The sequence below is a fragment of the Sturnus vulgaris genome, chromosome 1 (genome assembly GCF_052056855.1).
Source record: "Sturnus vulgaris isolate bStuVul1 chromosome 1, bStuVul1.hap1, whole genome shotgun sequence".
NCBI lineage: Eukaryota > Metazoa > Chordata > Aves > Passeriformes > Sturnidae > Sturnus > Sturnus vulgaris.
The window spans coordinates 135,802,641-135,827,272 of NC_142243.1; the positions used below are offsets into that span (position 1 = coordinate 135,802,641).

The following is a 24,632-nucleotide window of genomic DNA, read 5'->3' on the forward strand; positions in this document are numbered from 1 at the left end:
AAGGCCAGCCAGAGAGCAAAGAGAAGGCTGACAGACACTCTGCTTTCACAGGAAAGCTCACCCTTTACTTTCCTAAGAAATCCAGAGGAAGGATAGAGGACAAAAGGACAGATTCAACCCAACAAAGAACAAAGCAAAAGTAGAGATAAACTGGCAGATTCACCCTGAAATCATCCACTTCTGTTGCCTGGGGCCATACATTATTCTCTGAGGCTCACTATTCCTTGGAATACTTCAAGCCTGTGTTCCAGCTGTTTTGTAACTGTGGAAAGGGTCATTCCTGAGGTATCGACTTAGGCAATTCAAGATCCAACACTTGGTTAACCTCTGGCTTGTAAAAAAAAAACCCTGCAATCGACTCTGCAATTTTCCTGGACTGACCTCCATGAACTTTCTAGAGCTGTTTATGGGATTAACGACCAAAATTGAGCAACTGCACCTCTCTCCCAGAGGCCAAGGAAAAGAAGCACTGGGAGCCAACAGGTGCTGCTGCTTGGCCAGTGTTTCCCATTTAACCAGTTTACCATACCCTTCTGCCACAAGCCTTGGCATTTTTTTTTTAGATTTGCCTCTCAGTCGCTGCTCGATTTCACCCTGCAAACGTGCGCTCCACAAGCAGCGCTCTTCCCCTCCGACAGGACAGCATGAGGAGAACCAGGCGGGTGTGAGGCCTGGGTGGGAGGGCAGGGCTGGGGATGGCGCACCCTCCCCTACCCGGAGCTGCGGCCGTGTCATGCCCTGTGGAGCAAGAGCCCCTCCGTGCAAGAGCCCCCCTGTCCGGTAGGGCCCAGCAGCAGCACCGAGCCCTCAGACTGCGCCCAGCCCCCAGACCACACCCTTAGACCGTGCCCTTAGACCGCGCCTTTAGACAGCGCCCTTAGATCCCGCCCTCAGACCGTGCCTGGCTCTCAGACCAGGCCCTCAGGTCGCACCCTCAGACTTCGCCCTCAGGCCGTACCCTTAGACCTCGCCCTTAGACCATGCCTGACCCTCAGGCCATGCCCTCAAACTTTGCTCTTAGGCCGCGCCCTTAGACCATGCCTGGCCCTCAGGCCATGCCCTCAAACTGTGCCCTTAGACCGCACCCTTAGACTGCGCCTGACCCTCAGACCACCCCCTTAGACCAAGCCCTTAGACCCTTCCCTCAGGCTGCGCCCTTGGACTCCACCCAACCCTCACACGGCGCCCTCAGAGCCCTCTCTCAGACCGTGCCCTTAGACCGTGCCCGTGGGGTGACACGGGCGCTGAAGTGCCGGGGCCGGGCAGGGAGGGAGCTCAGAATAGCTCGAGGAAGGAGCCTGCAAAGCGGTAATTCATTATGAAGTGATAGTAATTCACTGTTTCTCAAGGAACATGAACTAGTGACCATCTGGCGAAAGGGGTACATTGCAGGTTTGTAAGAAAACTAAATCATTTTTTCACAAAGTACCTCATTGCAGGTCAAATGTAGTTAAAATGCTACATCCTTCTCTGGCCTGGGACTTTTCGTTTATCGCTAATTCCCAGACAACACGGGTGATTTATTCTTGCTGTTTTTCACAGCTTCCTTTCGCATGTTTCTGGTACCCTTGGGGGAAAGGCATTGCAGGACTGGGTCTTCTCATGTGAAAGCCTTGTAGACTTACACAAGTGGCACTGCTGGAGATGTGGAATGAGCTCATTAACGAGGAAATGATGCCACTGCAACATCTGCCCTGCAACTGAGGGCTTGATGTGAGCATGTTATGCTGATGACCCAAAGTTCCTTTTTCAGAGGAAGAAAATTGCTTTGTGAAGGCTGTGATTGACTAGACGACTTGGGGGAAAAACCCTTCCCAATAAAATAAGGCGTATACATATTTCTCAAGAAACAGGATTAACTGTGAATGAAATGGAGAAGAGTAAGTAAAATAAAATTGTATAAAGTGTTTGATAACTTGATTTTTTTTTTTTTTCATCTGTGCAGCCAGATGTAACCAGTCTGGTGTCTTCAGGAGCACCCCAACAATAATCCTCTTACAAAGCCAACTTTGTAGCCTCGGTGTCACAGTTGCTCTGGTGTACCTAGGAGATGAGGCTCCCCACATCCTGAGGAGGTCTGGAAGAGCTTTTCTTCCACTCCTGAGCAAGGCTGCTGTGTGCATCTTTGTATCCCAAGACATTTTGTCAATGTATACCTCCACTTTTGTAACCTGGGAGGTTAAACACCTGCAGAAGGAGTTTAATGGAAAAATGTGAGGAATAGGAAGACACAGGAAAGATCTACGTTCCAGGTCACAGGAATTTTCTACTGTTTTCTAGGTTGCTAGTCTCGTCATCTGGTAAATCATCATAAATTTGGTTCCTGAAAATTATAGGAGGGGAAGCTGAGCTAATTTTGGTGGTGTGGGGCAGCAGGGTGGGCTCTGTTGTTGTTCTATACCACCTACATGCTGGGGACACAGTTCTGGGGGGAAAAAAAGGTGTGTCACCGAAACTGCAGGAAAAACAAACTCTCCAACATCTTTTCAGCGTTAGAGAATTAGCATTACATTATTCTGTTCAGGAAGTTATTTTGGCCTGGATGTGCAATAGAAATAATTTCATCCACACATGCCTGGGTTCTGCACTGAAAATCACTCCATCACACATAGTTCTCTACCAGACTTTTCACGTATTTATACATAAAATCCCAAAGAAATTCTTCTTCATTAGACCTAAATTACACAGTTTTAGCATTCAGTCTCCTATTGGTTATTGATCCCTTTGCCTTTGATGCTGATAGAATGATGGTCCTCATTCAATGGTTCTCATCAATCTCTTTCCAGACCAGGTGTCTCCGACCACACCACGGGTGATGTTTGTTAATGTTTATCTCCTGTGTATCTTGTGGCTACTCTCAAACTGTAGATGTTAAGCTCATCAGGCCTCACCTCACCCAGCACTGGTGAACAGAGTCCTTTGAAGAGAAATTTCAGTTCTCCTTTTACTGGGGTGAAGGTGAACGATCCCCTGACTAAAGTTACATTAAAAATTTTAGAAGTCGTATCATTCTTAACAAGTGCACTATTTTGCCTCCCTCTCCCCAGTGGCAAGGCTGTCAGCATCAGCCCTGAGGACCCCATCCTCTACCATTGCTGTCCATCCTCTCCTTTTTTCTCAGAGACACAGCCCCAGGACATGGTGCTAAAGAAAAAGCATTGAAACACAGAATCCATGTGGTGCTGAAGGACGGAGCTAGGGAAATAGAGGAGTGGGGATGAGTCCCAGTCCAGCGGATCTGGGGGAAGCTGAGCTGAAAGGAGCTGAGCTGAGTTGGGTGGAGTGGGTCAGAGTGATCAAAATCGGTGGTGCCAGCAGCAGCTGCACAGAATTGAGTCCAGCATCCCAAACAGAAGAGCAGAGCCAGAACCCCAGCACGCCCCGAGCCCCCGCACAACGCGGATGATGTTGTTTCATTGTTTTTTTCTGTTGCCATGGGCCCAGGGACAGGAGGAAGCTGGCAGCGTGGGAACAATCACCACCATGGCCACTCGTGGCTGTTCTGGGGCCACATGGAACTAAGTTGAGGTGGCAAACATCTTTTTGTGGGTAAAGCACCTTCTTTTTTTTATACTCTTGTTACTAATATCACTGCTCTTACTGTGTGTTTCTTATTCCACAGCTTGTTGCTTTTAGTAAATTGTTATACCAACCCATAGTTTCTGCCTTTGTCCCACCCTGAAGGGGTGGGGGGGAAGTAGGTGGCTTATTTACAGTTAAATCTTTGGTGTTAAAGATTTGCCACAGGGGGAAAATCTCTAGCAGTGGTAAGAGACAGGATTAAGTAAGCTTCCATTTACAGATGTGACAACATAATATGCTTGGGGCTCACTTTTTGAAGTGTAACCTCTGTTTTATATCATGTGGTGACTTCAGGTTTAACGTAGAACACATGTAATCCAAGGTCCCAGTTACTGAAATGTGACACAGCCATTTAGCCTGGACAGGGCATAATTTTTGGTTTTTGAATGCTCAGATATCATGTAGTATATTTTAATATGTGCTCAGAGCTATAAAAATGTACAGATGTCTGGCCAGCTACAGCCAGTTGGAATATGACAGAATTAGGAATGTTTCGTTAGCAGGTGACATGGGAAATAGGAGACCATTTGGCAGATGTACTGCTCCTAGTACTTATTGTACAAAAGGGCCATTACGTTGGCCTATCTTGTAAATTCTTTTTTCCTTATGATTACTTTCAATCCCAATAAAAGGGAGAAATCTAAATTTCAAATTACTTTTTTTGAAAATATTCTTCCTTTGTTCTTGCTGTCCAAGTTGCAACTACACGTGCACCTTGTGTTCTTAGTGTAGCTTCTAAATTTGTATTTACTTCAAATGCAATATCCTAAGGATTTCTAACCTCACCAGCTGCATTCATTTCCATACAGGTACTCTTTCCCATTGACCATGTCCTGTAGAAGAAAAGTGAGACTAAAAGCTTTCTTTCAGTGAGGCAGTCACACCACACGGACTCACATATAACCACAAAAGTCTAGGGAGAATTGTAGTCCCAAGGATTGCAGCTCTCTCTAGCATATTAGTTTGGACCACAACTCCTAAACCTATTGAAAATAAGTACAAATCCTTGTTGTTTTGTTTTTGGTTTTTTTTTTTTTTCAGTTATCCCAAGCAGAAATATGTCTACTAGATGTAGATTTAAGAAATCTTTTTTCCAAGAATCCTAACTCAAAATATTAAGTGGCTACCTTTCAGCTGTCCATCATTAAGAATGCTACCAAGAAGGACACTCAAGATGCAAGGACTGAAGACACCATTTATTCAAGAGTAGACACCAAATTAGGCGGTAGAGAATGCCAAATTAGCACAAACAGGCAATAAGACATTGCCAGGCTCTAGAACATCCTCATTTTCATCCTAATCCACCTTGCCCCCTCCTCCTCTAGACTCAGTGAACTCTGAATCCCCTAGACTTCAGCAGAGCAGCAAAGAGAACGCGCACAATGCAGATTTCCTCTGCACCAAACCTTTGATTTAGTTGCTCATAAAGTCACGTCTGCTTGGGAGAGCGGATGGCAAATATACCATTCATTCACTCGTTCATTCATTTATTCATTCATTCAAATCACCACCCATTTCACGAACAAGCTTTTGGCTGCTGCTAAACTCTGAAGTGTTTGCTGTGGTTTAGGACGGAAAACATAGAAGGACTAAAGGAATGAAATGCCAGAAGATCCAGCAAAATCAGCGTAGCATCGGCTGGCTGCAGGGTGCAGAGGATCAGCGTAAGCCTCTGACACATACTAGAGGGAACGTGTGGCAGCAGGAAATGCCTGCCAGTCAGGCTGCCTATTAAGTCCAAGAAACAGTTCTCTACTATCGAAAAAATCAATTTTTTTGCATGCTGCATTGTTTTACAGTAGTACTCCAAAGATGCATTGGTAGAGGCACTAAGAATGCCTTGTTTGCTATATTTAAGATTTAAAAATAAAATAGAAGACATTTATTGAATAGGCATCTGTGGTATACAGCAGGAAGTTATCATGTAAGCAAGACTGTGAAGAAATAAACCAAATCATCCCATGGCTTTGTTTTCTTAGGCTGTCATGATCACCTCAGCAGAATTGCCTCACTGTTTCCTTCCATCACAGAAGTTATACAGTATTTCATGATGGTACAGATACTAGTGCATGACACACCTACACAACACACTACCTTAAGTCTTGCACAAACTGAAAGACTTGCTGTTCTCCCCCTTTTTCAGTTTTCCCATCAGCAAGATGTTAAATAACTTGCTCATTCTTACAAAACAAAAATTAGTTTGGTTAACTCCAGCAGACTCACAGAACACACAATCTATCTAGGAAAACAAGTAGAAGTGTGGTGGCCTCTTACTTTCCTGTTAGTGCCCTGAGAATCCTGAAAACAGGTTTTTGTAATATCCTTCAGACCTTCCATTAAACCTTTAATATCATCAGATTCTTCAGCATTCCCATTATGGCACTAAATATTTTTAGGTCATTAAAACTGTCTCCAAAGTTTAAATGTCTTTATAGTTGACATTACATAAAATCAAGATTATACATTCAGCCTCTTAACACACACATATCTTGCTTCAACTGCTTTTGTAGGATTTACCACCCAATTTCTAAAATTCTTAATTCTAGTCACACACTTCAGCAAGACAGCAAATTAAAGGCTATCCCAGTCTGCCGCCATCAGGACAGGACTGAGTGCAAGAATTACACAAGTTTAACCTAATGCTTTTACAGCTAAGGATTTAAATTAGATTCCATTTATACCAGACAAATTTCACCTCATTATGCTAGGCTTATTTCTTAAATTCCACGATAGAAAACCTGAAGATTTCCCCCTTTGCAAGAGGGAAAAAATAACTGTCTTTTGGGGGACTTCAGAAACGATACTAAGGGGCTTTGACTGCAACAACAGATCAGAGAACACTGGCATTCCCATCACACAACACAAATTTCAGAGACTTCCAAAACAAACTAATCCCTTCATGTGAATTCCATAGGATCTGTATTCTATACATAAAGCAACTGAAACCCAGCAGATTCTGGTGGCTACCAGTCATGCCTTCCTCCATGAGTAACAGATCTTTGTGCCTCTTCCCCAGCCCAGCCTGCCAGGTTTTACCCTCTTCTTTGTAAAAGCAGGACATGCCATTTTCACTGCTTCATTTCTCCCTTTGCATTATCAATTTTGAAAGAGCAACTTATAGAGCCAATTATGGGCTAAACTAGGTAGAAAATAACTTTTTATTCCACAGGTCTGCGGAAAGAGGCAAACAAAAAAGCAAGGCAGCAACTGTAGGATAATCCATCTGTGGATGGACAAACTTCAGTGCATCTGCTAAGTCACACAGTGAAAGTTTGTTTTACAACAAAGGTCCTTTTACTGTCCCTCTTGTTTATGCATTTAACACTTAGCTTCATTACATGTTTAAGGGTTAACCCTCCAAAACTCCCAACCTCAGTACGCTCCTGTAGCAAATGAAACAGCTCATGTGTTAGTGCTGCCTCTTCTCACTTTAGTGCCATTGGCCACTCCACTGAAAAGCCCCTTTAGGGACACAAACTGACCTGAAGACCCCCATTAACCTGGAGTGAAGACAGAGTTATTTCTGTGCTATTGTACATTAGACCAGATTCAGATCAAGCAGCAGTTTGTTAAAAAAACCCAAACATTTCCCTCCTCCCTTCACTTCTATTATTTAGAAGACAGACTACAGGTGTAGGCTTATCTTCTCTACAATCCACTAAAACATATTATAGAGTGGAATTCTAAACTGTACAAAAGAAACCACCACAAGTAAGTCAGTGTTTAAGGAATTTTTATTAAACCAAGAATTTTATAATCCAAATTACGTTTCTTTGCTCAGCTATCAATTCTCACTGTCAACTAAAACAGTGGTGATAATCTGAGCTTTTCCACAGTAAAGAATTACAAAATTAAAGAAAGGAATGCTTTAAATTTTTGTACTGTGCTGAAAATTCTTTTCCCCTGGGTTTATAAAACATTAATTTGTCTTTTTTAATTTTACTATTTTTTTTTAAATTTTAAATCAATAAGTAATCTAGGACTAGCATTTGTTTTGCTAGCCCCGGCGTTGCTCTGTACGTAAGCTTCAAAGTTTCCTTTCCTTTTTTTATTTATTTTATATTTTGCAATGTTTTTCTCAATATTTAATAGTTTTTCCATGTTTAGATTTTTTTTTTCTTCGGTGAAGCGAAGTTCTAGATTGTAGTCCCGGATAGTTCTGCAAAGAAAAACAATGCTGTTATGTTTTAAAATAAAGCAGCACCTTGTATGTTTTCTGATAGGTTTTCCAATACTGTACGCCATGCATCATTCTGGGCTTTCACTGTTTCAGTGATACCACAATTCTTTAGAAGCAGAATATAAGAGGTCTTCCCACTTTTTAGGGACACAAAAGTATTCCGAAGTCTGCGATCCTTGGCAAGACAACACTAACTCTAGAAATGGACAGTCCCTCAGACAGCACCACTTTAAGCACAATGTCACTGTGATTGACTGCAAGCCACCTCTACTCATGAGGCCAGCAGACTGAGGCTCATCAAATAACTACCCTAGCAGTATTTTCAATTTCCAGTTACTAAAACATCATGGAGCAGATGGAGTAACGGTCTCAAAGTATGGGCATCTTGGTTTAGGAGAGACAACCTATTAAGCACTTATCTCCATTGTGAAAGTGCCACTAGCAAAAAAAAACCAAACCAAACAAAGAAACAAAAAAAACCCACAAAAAACGAAACCAAACAAACAAATAAAACAAAAAACCCAGAAATGTGTAGAAGTCATGACTCAAATTCTGCCTCCAAAAGGAAAATTGCAGAAATTAAAATATCAAGAAGAAAGGAAAATTTTATGCGATCGAGTGTTAAAAGCAGGCACCTTCAAGTGGTAGCTACAGAAGTGGAAAAAGCAAGTTCACAGGCAAAACCTAACTAGACAGAAGAGATAACATTCTTTTTAATCCTCAGTTTCACATTTTCTCCCTGTCAAAATTCTTAAGGTACCACTTGCCTCTGTCATGCATAATTAAGATACCAACCCCACAGAAGGCAACGAAGAAAAATCACTATATTAACTGACATTAAAATCACCCAAATGTAAAGTCAAGACAATATATAGTTTAGTTTTCACTTACTGTACAATTTTAGAATTTGTTAAGCATATACAAATTACAGTGTAAATAAGCTCTTGAATTTCTAAGGAAAAATGGGGTTGGAGTACCATTTTAAGCTTATTTCAATTCCACATGTCGTTCTCAATAGTAGCATCTGACAGAACTGCCCATTTCTGCACACATGCCTAGAGCTAATTCCAGCTAAATGTGCTGTTTGAAACAATGACACGTCAGTAGCTTTTGCTAATCAAGTGAGCACAGACGTTTGTTTACCATAGCTGCTACCTCCTCTGGCTGCACATGACACAGAGTCTGACACATGCTGCTTACAAGGCCATGGACCAAAGACTTGCTCCAGTCAACCTATGGAACTACAGTAGCCAAACTTACTTATTAAACACTTGGAACCCCAGTGGGATTATTAACTGCCTTTTGAGCAGCCTCTTTAGCTTGGTGGGCTTGTAGTACGGCTACAGCTTCATCAACCTGTTAAGTAGAAATGAAAAATTAATTAAGGGAAGCTTAGCAATTTCTGTATATTTAAGTTAATAGGACAGTAGAAAATAGACATATAAACAATGCCTGCATTGTTGAAAGATAAAAGGAGAACATTCCAATTCCAGTTCATGCAGTGTAAGTCACTGTCACCCTTTGTAAGAGGATACTCTTGCCCTGAGCCACCACTGCATTGCTGTCACTCCACTGTGCCAGCACGAACAGCTGTTGGATCAGAGTAGACTTAACCACCTACGGAACCCGTGCAAGGCAAAAGTCCACCTGCCTTCGAACGAAGAGACTCAGGAGACTCGAGCATGTGGAGGAGTTCAGAGTTGTCAATCTCCAGCAACATACCAGTGATCTTACCCGCCAGAGTAGGGTGCATGCTTTGAATAAGGGGGAATAGACGTTCACCTAGAGAGAAAAAAGTTAATCAGGGACAAATCCAGCCTAAAGGGATATGAGAAACAAAGTTGTCCTACTGCTAAAACCATTTACTCTGCATTTTAAGATTGAAAGTGTACTTTAACTGTCCTTCTGCTACAGTGCATAAAGAAAGGTTATGTACATACCTAACATCTGCTTTTGTTCTTGTGGAGGGGCAGAAGCCAACATGGAAGCAGTCAAGGGTTCCTGACCTTGCACATGGACAGCAGGCTGCAAATTAATTTAACAACATTTGAAAATTAAGCCCTGGCATATAATTAGGTGCAGCTTCAAACAGTCAGTATTTCACAACTCAGCATACACATGCCTACAGTGTCAGAAACATCAAAGAAATTAACCTCTGTCTATTTAATCAACTACTACTGGTTAGAGCTGAGTGATGATGCTGAAGATTATTAGAAACTACCCCACTAAGGAACAAACACAAGAATTTAGGCTAAGGTATAAGGGAACTGAAAAGTACGAAGCAACATGAGATCACATCCTGTCTCAGGTGAAACTTCAAATCTACTTAACTCCCCAGTGCTTTTACTCTACTGGCATGATGCAGAGCCTGGGTTGCCCTCCCATCACCCTCACCACCTTGCTCTGCACAGAACACCAGTAAAAGCAGAGCGCAGTTCCCCAGATCACACACCTGCTGCATAGCAACCTGCGGCTGCGTGTTGAGGTGCTGCTGAGGATTGCGAACACCCGCAGCGTATTTGTACTGTGGTACCGTGCGCACAGCAGGAGTGGCTGCAGTAGCTGCTGCTGCAGGACGTGGACCCATCGTTTGTGTTGATGTATTGGCTGAAAAAACAGTAACAGAATTCCATATGTGAATAATTATTATTGTCATTATTTTGCCCAACAAGGCAACTTGAATCAAATACCTAATTTAGGTATTGTGTTATAGATTCATCTTAGTAGTATTGTCATCTGTCACATACAACGGTTCAAATCTTGAAATTTACTGGATGCTACTTCCCAGTCACTTCATTCATGAACTGCCCTTTTACTTGCTATTGAAAAAAGATGTGTGATAAAATATCCACTTTGAGTATTAATATAATTGCATTATAAGCTGAAGGACATTTGATTTCCTGAGCACATTATGTCAGTCATTCTAAAAAATATACTTTTAGGAAGTAAATGGCTGCCTGATACATTCTGGGAGAATTATGCCTTCAGAGAGGTTATGGACTCCCCATCCCTGGGGATGCTCAAGAGCAGTCTGGATAGGGCTCTGAGTACCTTAGCCTAGTGGAAGGTTCCCTGCCTCTGGCAGGGGCGTTGAACTACATGATCTTTAAGGTTCCTTCCAAGCCAAACCGTTCAATGATTACAGTCAATTCTGGTTCATTCACTGATATGTAGATTTTGCATTCATGATACTGGCTCACAATAATAAAATATATATATATGAAAAATAAAAAAAGTTAATAAGAGCTAAAATAGTATCATCTTAATATTTCTACATGTAATCTATTATTACAATTGCTGCAACTGCTTAGAAATGACAGAAGCCATCATACAGTATTACTGAAGTGCACACAAGAGTAAGTGCTTCATTCTGAAGAGATGGGATTGCAGCTGGAGTCTTTGCTGGGACAGTATTTAAAGCAACTACTAGAAGGTGATATTAGCTTATTCATTAGGAATATCACAAGTGATATTAAACTTGCAAATGTTTATTTTGCAAGATCACACTGAACCAGCAAAATTGGAACAGAAGTCTAATACTTAAAGTTTGCATAAATCCAACTCACCAACACGCTGCGTTGACATGACTCGTGGAACTTGGGAAGAAGCTGGTCTCATGGTACTGAACGGTGGTCTGGGTGCTGCTGGGCGGATAGCACCAGGCATGTTTTGGAATGCTACAGTTTAGAAAAAATACAGTGTTACATGCTGAAACACTGAGTGGTGACAACATGACAAACAGAAGACTGGTACTGCAATGCCATGAAAATGTATTTGCAAGTGCTAAGGTAAATGCTACTGAGTTTACAGCAATCACTGGAAAGACGAAAAGAAGTGACTTACGATGAGGTCTGGCACCCTGAGCAGTCCAGCGAGGACTAGGTCTAGCAAGCTGAGCGAGCTGATTAGTAGGATAGTACGCAGCACGGTTCTGAGTCTGCCAAACACAACAACCTCACTTAACTTTGTTGTCTGTGAAGGGCATGCTGAACAGCCCAGCACCCTCCCACTGTGAGATTAAAATGCTGAAATCATGGACATACATTAACAGTTATATTTACTGTTAAATCTAAGCAGATTTTCTAGGCAATACAAAATATTCAATCACTCATCTCTACACATACCTGAGGAATAGCTGCCATGAAGTATCCTGAAGGAGGTGCTGGCTGGTAGGGGTTGATTACAGGATTAGGTACTGCTCTTACACTTGCCATCCTCTGCATGTACTGGTTGGTGAGATGAGCTTGGCGCTCCTCTTTACGTTGGGCTAGAGCTACATATAATGGTTTAGTAGCCACAATTCTACCATTCATTTCTGTGACTGCTTTGGTGGCTTCTTCTGGTGATGAAAAGCATACAAATCCAAATCCTTTGCTGCGGCCACCTTCCATCATCACCTGTCAGTACAAAATTTAGTTTAAAAACCTAAACGTTCTGTGCCATACCTATTCAAATTCTACAAGTTTCTTGTTTCAGCTTATTAGAAGTGAGGCCACAGATCTTACTGATGTTTTATAAAAATTAATATTATTGTGTAATTAATAGCTAACCGTTACCTGAATAGAGATGAAAATCTCACTGAAATAACAATGAGCACAATATTGCACTGGAAGGATGTAATTTTTTCCCACATTATTCTCCCTATTTCAAGAAAGGATGATCATATAGTGTTTAACCTGACATGTACAATGATCAAGAAAGCTGATGCCCACATTTACACTGGGTCACACCTGTTACTGAATGAAATTAACTTTTCTTTGGTGACAGATTCCTACTCAATTCAGAGAACATGTGAGCACAATCTATGAACTTTACCTTTGCACTAGTGATTGTACCAAATGGGGAGAACTCTTTTCGGAGACGCTCATCATCGATCCCATCATCAAGATTTTTCACATAAAGGTTTACACCCTAAGAAAACAGGCAAGTTATTTTTAAAAGCAAGTGTTCTGTTTAAATCTGAAAATATCATATAATAGAGTTAGTCCTCCTGATTTAAAACTGAACCTGGTATCTGGTGATCCTGTCCTGCTTCATTTGTTCAAACTTGCGCTTCAGCTCCGTCTGTCTTTCCACCTTTTTCTGAGCCCGGCCGACATAGATTTGTTTCCCATTGAGCTCTTTCCCATTCATCTCATCTACAGCCTTCATTAACAAACAACAAGTTAGCAGTGCTTTGCACTCCACCATTTTTTACACACAAGAAAAGCAATTCAAATATAAAAAGCCACATAAGGATTCTAGAAAAAGAGCTAATCCATCTTAAAATACCATTTAATTGAAACAAAATACCCCAAGACTTCCCCACTTATGGTAACATGAAAACTGCTTTCCAAGTATGCTTCTGTCTTGAAGACAAGTCACAAGGGATGCAAACTACCTTTTTTTAATACAAAGCTAGAGGAAAAAACCCAAGTTGCAAGAACTATTTCTCCAGCCTTATCTTGCTAATGGCAGAGAAAAGCAAATAAAGTTGAAAAGCTTTAACTTACTTCTGTCTTTAAAAGTAACACCTGAAACTGTAGTATCTATCAGATCTTTCTATACTAAATGTTAAACTACATGTGCAGCTTTTTTCTGTTCAGTTTCAGTCTTTCATTAAGGAAATACTACTTAGAAGGATGAAAATGTGAACTCTTCCCCTTCATACTGTTTTGAGTTGCAACTCTTCAGATGTAAAAACCCTGGCACATATTTACTCATTAAATTTAAAGCCAGAAGTCACCAGTTTATTGTATATGTTTATGATCAAAGCCATTAGACATTTTTACAGAGATACTGGAATTTTATGTTATTCAAAACACCCAACATATGATTCTGACTACTCTAAGAGAAACTATTCATCAATGTATGCAAGACTGAAAAATGTAGATGTTAAGACAGACAGGATTTGTTCTAATCTCTCATTTGCACACTTGCAGTACTGACAAATCACCAAAATGCCTTTTGAAAAGCCAACTTTGTTTGTTCTGTACATGATTTGTTCTGTACATGATTTGTTCTGTACTGAATTTTTTCCCTGATGCTATGTCCCTACTGTCACAGTAAACTGACATATCAAAGCAACTAGCTGACAAAGAATTAAGTTATACAGCATACTGGCATGTCAGACATACACATGAATAAAAAGGACCCTTCTTCCAAAGTTATCCCTCGGAGTAAAAGCGACATCACAGGGCTCTATGACTATTTTCTCACAGCTATGCCAAACATGCTTTATAAAACTAATAGCCTTCCTGCTGACTTTGCAGAACTACAGTTTGAAAACACAATTCTTTCTGCCTTGCACAAACATTTTGTGCAACCAAACTGGATCCAATGATTCAGAGACGTAGTAATTTACTATGCTGTATATTGCTCAGCATGCGAGAGTCCAAGTATCATCGAGACCTTTAAGCCCAACTACAATAGGTTTTTAATTATTCAAGATTCCCCGTTTCTACACTAGTTACAGCTGAACCAGAGTATCTCGACTTAATAGGTTTCTCAGACGACCTGACACTTGCTCATAGGAAAGCATTCTAAATGACAAAAACTGTGCTAAGTCATTTATGGACTGGGCACTTCTTTTTGCAGTGTCCTTGACCAATTAAAAAAACTTAATCGCTCAATGAAACATAGTGTTTGGGTCTCAGTTACAGGATTCCTAAAATTAAGTCCAAAAGCTTACTTTTTGGGCATCTTCATGTCTTTCAAAACTAACGAAGCCAAAGCCTTTGGATTTTCCACTCTCATCGGTCATAACTTTTACACTTAGAGCAGGACCTAAAGAGAAAATGAAATACTTATGCTTCATACACAGTGTAGTCTTCTCACTTTTTGAACATTCTCTTTACAAGATAATATTTAGTTTATTTCACTTGTATTACAAAAGACTCGTGCACCAGTAATAGTATCAAGTAAATGTCACTCATTAATATGAAATTACTAATTTGCCCCAATGAACTTCAGCCATTATTGCTGAAGTCTGCCATGCTGAGTTTCTTTTCTACTATATTTTCAAACGAAATTTCACCTCAAAGCAAAAGAAAATTTCACCACACAGTGAATAAAATTTGTTTTATCATTAAAAATTATGACACTTGAAAAGTATTAGTGCTTCCTTCCTTTGAAGCAGGTACTGAAAAAGCCAGAGGGAGGCCTTGCAATTAGGTATACATTTCACTATTTATCCTGGTGAAAAGCCATCCCAGTTCAGCAATTTCATAACCTCTGAAAAACTGCAGTTCACAGAGTCAATTGGAAGTAGCTAATTTAGCTGTAGCAGCTAAATTCGCTACTGTTTCAACCACAGATTCTTGAAGAGCAGAAAGGAATTTCCTGTACATTCTATTTAAAGCTGTTACAGGGTATCTCTTTTACAAGGCTTTCCCTTGCTTTACATAATATCCACTGGAGAATAGCCAAAGCATACAGGAAAAGAAAATAAATTTTACAAAAGAGGTGAGATTGAAAATAAAACGTGAAGAACCTGTAATGGCATTAAGGGATTTGCCATGTCCTATTTTGATGGTAACACAACATATACGTTACTACATCATGGTCATATGTCCACCATAATTTTGCCCTGTGCACAACTGAGGATCAAGGCAGAATCTCATAGCTTGGTGCTGGTTTGTTTCTTATAATTTTGTATTAGGTCAACCACCACAATGCAACTGAGTAACAGAGGTAAGTCTGCAGGTCAATGAAAGCAATAGTAAATTCATTTGTCACACATCCTGTAGGTGATGATTTTATAAAATCAATCTGTACTAAACCAGAGAACACATTAATTTGCAACTTTCAAAAACATGCAGAACCCATAGACACACTATTTACAGATTACTGAAAACAGTTCTGATGGCAGGACTAAATATGATATTGTCTATTTAAAGTTCAGATATTACTGCACTTTGGAATCTGAAACTGGAATTAAGTACCAGCTTTTTAGTAACCTTTATTACATTTTTACATCAACAGCAGACAGCCCTGATTCCTTGTATTTCAAGGCACTGTACAGATAAGATACATGTAGTAAATTGAAGTTAATTTGTGTTTATATAAATATTAAGACATTACCAAACTTGCCAAAGAGTTCCTTAAGTCTCTCATCATCCATGTCTTCTCCAAAATTTTTGATGTAAACATTGGTGAATTCTTTTGCTCTGGCTCCAAGCTCTGCCTCACGTTCCTTGCGGGATTTAAACCTTCCAACAAATCTAGTTGCAGGAAGAACAGAGTAATACAGATTAAAACAAGTGTCTCAATCCCCTGGAACTATTTTACTCTTAATCAGTCTTGTTCATTTACAGGCATGAAATTCTTCAGAAACACAATTCCACTGTCCTTTGCTACATCAGCATGTTTATCTCAGTTACAAGGCATGAAAACGCTTTCAAGCCATTGGTGAGATTGTTCACTCTTATAAAACAGCCTTTGACAAGAGGAGCTCAACAATGGAAAGAGTACTAAGTAAATAAAGAGGCTGAACAGAAATTCTAGATAACAGCATAATCCCTCTGCCATACTGAAAACATGGCAGCCTTAAAGCAGTTACTGCTCTCTCTGATCCAGTTTTTGAGCAAGGGATATTTAACTGTCCCCCCTCCCTAACACACCTTTCCAGTATCAAAGACTTCACTTTTAGGCATAGTGAAACAAATAGTTCAACTTGCTCTTGAGTCAAATACCATTGCAAATTGGGAACACCAACGGTTAGTTCATACTGGCAGAAAAAGGGCAGAACCTGAACATAACATTCTGCAGCCCAAGGACATGGCCTAGCACAAACTGTACATGGCTGACACTGATTTCTGGCTGTAGCAGACTCCTACTTTCAAATTTTATTGTAGGCTCGAACTTCACAGTCGCAGATTTGGCAAATACAACAGCATTCAGTACCTCAGTAATTTTTAATCTTTGACAATTTCACCTAATTTATAGCAATCAAGTATAGTAAGAATGGAAGTGCAATGTGTTCAGCAGATTTTGATAGTGAGAAAAATGTTTAAATTGATTTCTAAAAGACTACCCTGAATAGAAATTCAAAGCAAAATTAACTTTCATGATACATTTTACTCCTGTGCTCTTGTAACTGCACGCTGACAATTTTTAATAATTTAAGGCTGTGTAACAATGACCACTGAATAAAAACATCCACAGTATGTCAGTCAAGAACAGAATAAGCAGGAAAACTAATATTTTAAAATGTGTTTTTTCCCCTGTATGTGTCATGATCTAGCCGTCTCTTCATATAAAAATAATCCATGTTGGTAACCTGATGCTGATTTCTGTTATCCTTTTTCCAAACCCTCCTAAGTATTTAGAAAGCTGTTCTTTTGCAAATACACCAAACACCATAATGATCCCTTCGGCATAGCTATGAGGCACACTCACTCTCCCAGACTAAATATTATTAAAGAAGTTGCCAAATAACATTTTTTCCTACAATGCAGAACAGTGATAACATTTGAAACATTACACTTCTCTAAGTTTTATTGTCTACTCCCTAGATATGCCAATTAACAGACATTCATACAAAATCTGACCACTCTTTAGTGCCAAGTAACTGTAACTAAGTATCAGCTGACTCCAAAATATGGATAACACACTTATCTCACAACTCTTATAAAGGAAGTATTATTCAGAATACTTAATGGGTTGTATTTTATCTCGGAGGAGTAAGATCAGAACACCAGGGAAGATCCCAAATCCTCATTAGAGTATTGGCTTGTAAGACAATTAATACAATGACTTTTTCCTCTGGAGTCCATTATTGTCTTTTTGACCTTAGACTGCCTCTAGAATAGGCAGGTGATATAATTCTTAAAATCCCTAGCACTAAAACTCTACATATGCTTAAAATTAAAAATTTTAGAACAACCTTCCTTTCCTAGGTAAGCTTTTAAATCTTTGTCTGCTGTAAAATGAATTTCAGTTTGCTGATCCCCAAATACTTATTTATGTACTTACACTTTGCGGTCATTAAGCAGCATACCATTCATTTTTTCAATAGCTCTTTCTGCAGCTTCTTGTGTCTCAAAATGTACAAATCCATAACCCTTGGATCCATTTTCATCACACACCACCTATTAATGAAAAACCTTGTTGTAACACTCATGGAACGTTTCCAGCATAAACTGAGGATTTTTTGTGTCAATATATCTTATTTTCCACTAACCTTACAAGACAGGATGTTCCCAAAAGCAGAGAATGTGTCATACAAAGCTTTGTTATCAATTGATTTGTCCAAGTTTTTGATGAAGATGTTTCCTACACCGCTTTTGCGTAGAGATGGATCGCGCTGAGACCACATGATGCGCACTGGTTTGCCTTTAATGACATCAAAGTTCATGGTGTCCAAAGCTCGTTCAGCTGGAAAAACATTATGGAATTAACAGAAAATGCTAGTTATCTTAATAAGTATACAAATAGCAGCTGAAGTACAATTCTTAATAATATTTTTACTATTTCAAGTCAAGCACCATCAAGCTGCAAACCCAAGCCTCCAGTGTACACTGTTGTATGCAAGGAAGAACTGGCAAAAACTCATCAGCAAAAGCAGCACTTCGGATGGAGCACAAGTCAACTGAGCAAGCTGTATAAATCTCATTAGCCCATAGGACTAGATCTATGAAAAGATGACATGGTGACAGGAGAAAATGCAGCAAGTGGCAGCTGCTATGAAGTTTTAACATCTGTGAAAATCAGCTGGCATCTCCCATATCACATAGATATATATTGTGTCAATAAAAATGCTTTTAGGGGTACTGCTTGTGCCTATACAAAGCCTTTTGCAAATATTAACATAAGAACACCTAAAACACCAATGCCCCTAAACCAACAAAATTTCTTTGCTAGGTGGACATTCAAGCCTCATTTAGGCAGCTATTCCACACAACTTCCTCAGTGACCAAAAAGATCTGTGATGGAATTCTGGGCAAGAGACAGTTCAAAGAGATTCAAAACTAGCACTTACTTAGTTTAGAGAATCTGAAATGATACATATTTTAAAAGCTCACAATGAAATACATATGAGCTCAAAGAAGGAGTAAGCATTAAAACAGCAAACTAGGGTAATGTAAACCAGGTTTTGTTACTCCACTGGAGTAGTTTTTCCAGTAGAAGCCCAAAGCAACTTTTCAAATTCTGTATGTAAAATCTTTTGTGTATTTAGACGGGGAAGTATCAAGACTTGCTCCATTTTCACATGTCCCTTCAAAGCCACAAGACGTGTCTGCGATGTTGTAACTCAGCTTGTGTATCTAAGCACAAAAGAGCAATAGTTCTCGAGTACAGCAGGTCCTTTTCATCTCTGTTCCTGTAAGTCTGTAAGAACACTGAAAAAAAAGTCCCAATAAATACCTGAAGTAACACCCATGGGTACTAACTCACTTCACTGTAATTTGCAAATATCAGAACAGTATGATGTTAACGAGACTGGAATCAGCTTAGTGATTGTTTAAAAACAGCAACAGTGTCAGTTAAAATTCTTTGGGAGGAACCAGGGCCAACCCTTATTTAATGTTTTTGTTCTTTAAGTGCTGCTTTTGTCTTGAGCTATATTGTTGCAAGTCATGGCCAAAGACAATTTGGAGTGAGCCTGGGATTCAGCTGATATACCATGTTTTATAGCCTTTCTTGCGACATTTTCAGATTAGAAATAAATTTGAAGATTATATTCTCTGAAAGACATCCGTTGGTATTAAAGAAATGGACATTTAACATTTTCATGAGGAAAAATTGATACTATTACCATATTCACATGACAGTAGCAATTTAGCAACTTATTTAAAGTGAAGCCACAAAAATTACATGCCAGTCTTCTAAATAAGTCAATAAAGCTTTCAAAAACTTTAATATAAATGAAGCAGGAGAGAAAAGGTAACCTAGATAGTGTTAATGAGAAATTAAAATCATTGGAATGCTCTATACTACAAAAGTGGGGGAGAGGAGATGAAAAAAAATGGAAAAAAGAAAAAAAACCTGTGGATATCAGCCACAGCAGAAACTTCTAAGACTTCGCTACTGCCCTGGAAGTCATTAGAATTATTACTGCCAACACCAATAGATGTGCCAGCAACAAACAGTTCATTATTTCCAGAAGTAGTAACAGGGCTTCCTTTACTAGAAAAGAGGCTTTTCTAATTCATGCTAATTGCTTCTAGAATAATCCTGACACTCCTCAAAAAAGTGCGTTCCTAGACGCATCTCCCAGCCATTTGACTGAAAGTGGGTCCATGGATCCTTTGCAAACATTACCACTCTTAAGAAACAGTGAGCCTGTGTCTTAGACCAGCGCAATTTCTCCACAAGGACAGCACGGAAACTCCAACAGCTCTCTTCATCTCTCCTTTGGAGCAGAAGTACAAGAAATTTAAGTTTTTCTGCCTAATCAACACCACATTGTCATTCCACGGTAGATTTTTAAAACATTACTAGACTCCATCTACAACCAGGTACAAGCTACTCTCATTAAAATTCCCAACGAGTGAAACTGGCTCACTTTCATTACATTTCAGTCATAAAAGGCTGTGCCGGTTGCAGGAGGCAGCTCCATTCGGCAGCGGAACTTGTTACCAATGGACACACCTACCCGGGCTGTACTTCTGCTGATTCTGCTGGAGCTCTCACTGAATGACTCACCAGCTCCCATTTTAGTCGTGAGCAACTGGACAGTCCACTTTAACAATTTCAAAATCACTCAGAATATACACTTAATGCCAACCTGTGCTAAAGGTAAACAGCAATAGCTATGAAATAAAAAAAACCTCTAGAAATAACCATTCTAAAAATCCAAAGGATTATGATGCAGTTTCAGATTACTCAAGAATATTTCTGTTTAGTGACTGAACAAGATTGCCCGAGTTTTTCTCCAGACTATGACTCAAATTCAGAAAAGTCACAACTCTGAAACGTGTGCATACCTCACACATGTGTCATCAGGTCTAATTAGTTTTTAGAAGAGCTTTGAGATCCCTCATTTACAGACAGCTGGTGATGTCAAGCACACCTTCAAAGCTATTTTTTAAAACCCAAGGTAGTTGTTACCAGCTGTTTAATAGGCATAGCCTAAGACGCAGCTAAAAATTTGGCTAAACCAATAAAAAATCCAGTTTGAAATCAAAACAAAAACACGGATGATTTTAAGAATAACCATTCATCCTCAAAACTTCTATTTAAAGGTTTCTGTAAATGAACATAATGACCTATAAAAATCCCCCAGCAAATACTTTCTAGGTATTTGCCAAGAATATAAAATTCTGAAAAATCTTAAAGTATAAACGTGCAATACCACTGAAGTGTATTTTAAACTGCTTCCAGATATGTGCCAGATGCAGGTTTGATAAGGATGAGAAATACTTTTAGCTGAACTGGAGTAGTCATAGAATAAAATATGTGTGTCTCCCAAAGCCTGAAAAACACAACATTTGGAGTAACAGCACCTTTCTAAGAAGCATATTCAAAAACTGCTCAGGTGAAAAAATTCTATTTGTTCTAACATTTGACAAATCACAAACCAAGTCACAACTGGTTGCTCAACTAATGGCAAAGACAAAGTCGGTCTTTATGGAACTCTGTCAGTACTAAGGAGAAGCAGCATTTGAATTACCTTCACCTTATGCCCTGACATTATTATATCACAGTACTGACCTGTGCTAACCCCTTATTTTTCTGAGAAACTGTACCAGACATTTTTATTTAATGAAAGCAAAGTATGTCAAAACAAGCATTCAAATGGTGTCATCCTAAAGAATGGCTGAATAAATCAAAAGCTCTCTGAACTGAGAGAGCTGATAACAGGTGGAGTATCTGCCTATTAAGATGAGGCACTAACTTTTGTACTGCTTATATACAGATACCATCGGTACACCAAAGTCTGATCTGATAATGGCTGTATGCTAAAGCTAATCCTAAAAGCCTGTTAAATCTAATTGCTTGAAAAGTTTGTAATTTAAGTATCTCACTTTCATATGCTTGAAAATAAAACCATTATAATAGAAAACTGTTTACTTAACTGTACTTGAAATCACGAATCTTCTAGTTGGCCAATTACGTTTTTTTTTAATTGGACTCCACAAAACTTAGAACAAGTCACATTCGGTTCTTAGTGAAACACCCTCCAAATGGATCACACTGTGTTTCCCAACATGATTAGAACTAGAGAGAAAGTTTCTTGACCGATATAACTTTAGAGAAGTAGCAACACTTCGTGAAAAAACAAGTTTCACCAAAACGCGACTTGGAGGAACAATGTCAGAGAATTTACTGCGAAGAGACACGAATGAGAGCACAGCTCGAGCTCCAGCCACAAGAGAAAGAAGCACAAGAAGGCCCGAGTAGTTTCATGCCCTCCCTGCACGTGACAGATCTGCCATGGTGTTTTAACAAACGCTTCGGCCTGGACGCCTCTGAAACTACCCAGCCACGCCGGTGCGTCCTACTTCCTTTTCCCGGCCTCTTAACCACGCACTCACACACACCCAGCTCCTGCGCGGTTATTAAAAGGTGCTAATGCCTGCGATGTTTTCCTCCAGCTACCCTTCATCTCGGACGGACGTGAAGAGCCACCCGCACGCTCGTCCACAATCCCCTCCCCGGGAGCGGGGGCAGCCCCACCGGGCCCCCGGGACTCCCCCGCCCATCGCCGGGGCCCCGCGGCCGCTCTCGATCCGCCGAAGCGCCTCCCCCCCCGCTTCTCCGGCCGCCACGAGGCGCGGGCGGCCCGGGCCGCGTGTGAGCGGCGACCCCGCCGCCAACTTCCCCCCGCGCCCCGCCGGGTCCGCCCCGTCCCGGGCGGCAAAATGGATGCGGGGCGGCGGCCGGGGCGGGGGGCAGGGGACAAACATGGCTCCGCCGGCGCCCGCGGCCCGGCACTCACCGTCGGCGGGCTGCTGGAAGTTGACATAGGCGTATCCGAGCGAGCGGCGGGTGATCATGTCCCTGCAGACGCGGATGGAGAGGATGGGCCCGGCGGGGCTGAACTTCTCATAGAGCATGGCCTCGGTCACGTCGGGGTGCAGGTCCCCCACGTAGAGCGAGGCCATGGGGTAGCTGGGGGCGCTGGGGTTCATCCTGCCGCCGTCTCCCGGCGCGGGGGGGGCGCTGACGAGGCGGAGGCCGCGGCGGTCGGTGCGAGCGGGGCCGGCGTTGGCGGCGCGGGGCCGCTCGGACTCAACGGCTGCGGCGGGTGCGGCGGATGGGCGGTCGTGGGTCGGGTCGCTCCGTGCGGGCCGGGTGGAGCTGGCGGCGGCGGGTGCTGCGCTCGGCGGGGTCGGGTTCGCTGTGTGTCTCCTCTCGGCTGCGCCGGGTCCGGGGACTTCGCTTCACCGGGTTATTTTATATCAAACCGGCCGTTTGCAGAAAGGTTGTTGGGAAGGTTGGATGAGGAAAGAGGATTATTTTTTTAAAAGGTTTTTTAAGATTTTTGGATTTTTTTTGGCTTTTTTAAATATTTTTTTAGTAATAAATGGTGCTGCGGGGCCGGGCCGGCGTGTCCGGATGGTCCGGAGCACACGCACTGCGCACACAGCTCCGACGGCGGCCGGGGGACAAGGGGGCGGCCGCCGCCCCGGCCGCGCTCTATATATACCCGCCCCGCCCCCCCGCCCCCGCCGCGCCGCGCGCCACGCACCGCGCCGCGAGCACAGCGCACGCGCACTGCGAGCGGGGGTGGGGACACGCGCGGCAGCCGGAGCTGGGCGGCGGTTCCGGCGCGTGCGCGAGGGCGGGGCGGGGCGGGGGGGCGGCCGCGCGGGGAGTGCGCCTGCGCCCGTCTGGCGTCACGGGGGGCGGTGCGAGTGTGGGGGCGGCTCGGCGGCAGAGCGCATGCGCGGGAGGGAGCGCACATGTGCGCCGTTGGGGCCGAGCGGGCGGGTGGAAGGGCGCGTGCGCGCCGGGCGGACCAACGGCCGGGCACGGGGCGGGGGTTAGCGGTTCGCTCGCGAGCTCCGCGAGCCACACCCGCCGCTGGCCGCGCCGCGCGGGCGGGGCCGGAAGGGGGCGGGGCTCGCGCGGCCGCTCGGCGCGTGCGCGGGGACGGGTCGGTGGGGGGAGGGGCGGCGGAGGAAAGTTTGGCGCTGCTGTGGCTCCCGGAGGAATATTGTCACTAGGCCGGGAATGAACAGGGGATGGCGTTTAGGCTCTGTTCTGGTCGTCCCTTAGGTTAGGCGTGTTTTATCGCTGTGTTTTGTGCCAAAGACGCTCGGGCTGTAGGTTGGAAGAGCGTTGGGAGTTGACGGGGCAGCTTCTCGCAGCTCTGTGGGTGGGTGAGGTGAGGTGGCCACCGTCACGCGGGGCACTAAGGGGAGGTGGTGCAAGGCCGCATTCCAAACGTGCCTTTGGAAAATTGCCAACTGAGTGTCATGGTTTGTGCTATATACATGGTTTTCTCAGGGAGAATCACACGCAGAATCACAGAACGAATTAGGTTGGAAAGGCCTGTGAGGTCGTCGAGTCCAGCCTTTGACTGAACACCACCATGTCAATTACACCGTGGCACAAAGTGCTGCTTCTAGTACTTCCTTAAACACCAGAGCAATTCTGCGGAGTTTGGAAAACTTTATTTTTAGCTGGCTTCTCTGGTCCAAAAAAAACCCATTAATCATTTTGTGAGAAAGAAAAATATTTTTCTATCAATTAGAATTCTATGGGGCTTTTTATTATCAGCTAGTTAAATGTGTTTCAGATTCTCAAGAAGTAGTAGAATCAAATAAAATGTGCTTCATTCCTGCTAAACAAACGTACAAGTACTTGCACTTGTACTAAACATTAAACATTAGTGCAAGTGTAAGGCAGAAAGCCAGATCATGGATTTGCAGAAGTTTTGGAGGTAACTGCTCTTTTATATTTCATGCAGTTTTTCTTACTGTTTTCTTACTGTTCCTTG

General features: G+C 42.0%; 1 protein-coding gene across 2 annotated transcripts; it reads right to left on the minus strand.

Moving 5' to 3' along the window:
* Positions 1 to 7,298: 7,298 nt before the first annotated feature.
* PABPC1 (poly(A) binding protein cytoplasmic 1) lies at positions 7,299 to 22,981 on the minus strand. 2 transcript variants are annotated; one of them, XM_014879799.2, is made up of 15 exons: positions 22,626 to 22,981; positions 17,925 to 18,118; positions 17,717 to 17,832; positions 15,824 to 15,963; positions 14,433 to 14,527; positions 12,770 to 12,907; positions 12,578 to 12,673; positions 11,887 to 12,159; positions 11,606 to 11,699; positions 11,329 to 11,439; positions 10,215 to 10,369; positions 9,703 to 9,787; positions 9,414 to 9,544; positions 9,023 to 9,118; positions 7,299 to 7,741 (listed from the first exon to the last, which is right to left on the minus strand). In XM_014879799.2, exons 1-14 carry the CDS (start codon positions 22,816 to 22,818, stop codon positions 9,026 to 9,028), a joined length of 1,914 nt encoding a protein of 637 aa, XP_014735285.1. In that variant the 5' UTR covers positions 22,819 to 22,981; the 3' UTR covers positions 7,299 to 7,741; positions 9,023 to 9,025. The 2 variants fall into 2 exon arrangements, with proteins under 2 accessions (XP_014735285.1, XP_088011197.1); XM_088155071.1 differs by having other exon boundaries at positions 7,299 to 7,759.
* Between the last annotated feature and the right edge of the window lie 1,651 nt (positions 22,982 to 24,632).

Bases quoted from the DNA above. Each gene is read 5' to 3' on its own strand.
- PABPC1 (XM_014879799.2), bottom strand. From the start codon at position 22,818: ATGAACCCCAGCGCCCCCAGCTACCCCATGGCCTCGCTCTACGTGGGG. The intron at 14,528-15,823 runs GTAATGTCTTAA...TTTTCTCTTTAG, and splicing joins GGAACTCTTTGGCAAGTTTG to GTCCTGCTCTAAGTGTAAAA. The intron at 12,160-12,577 runs GTAAAGTTCATA...TTGTACTGACAG, and splicing joins GTACAATCACTAGTGCAAAG to GTGATGATGGAAGGTGGCCG.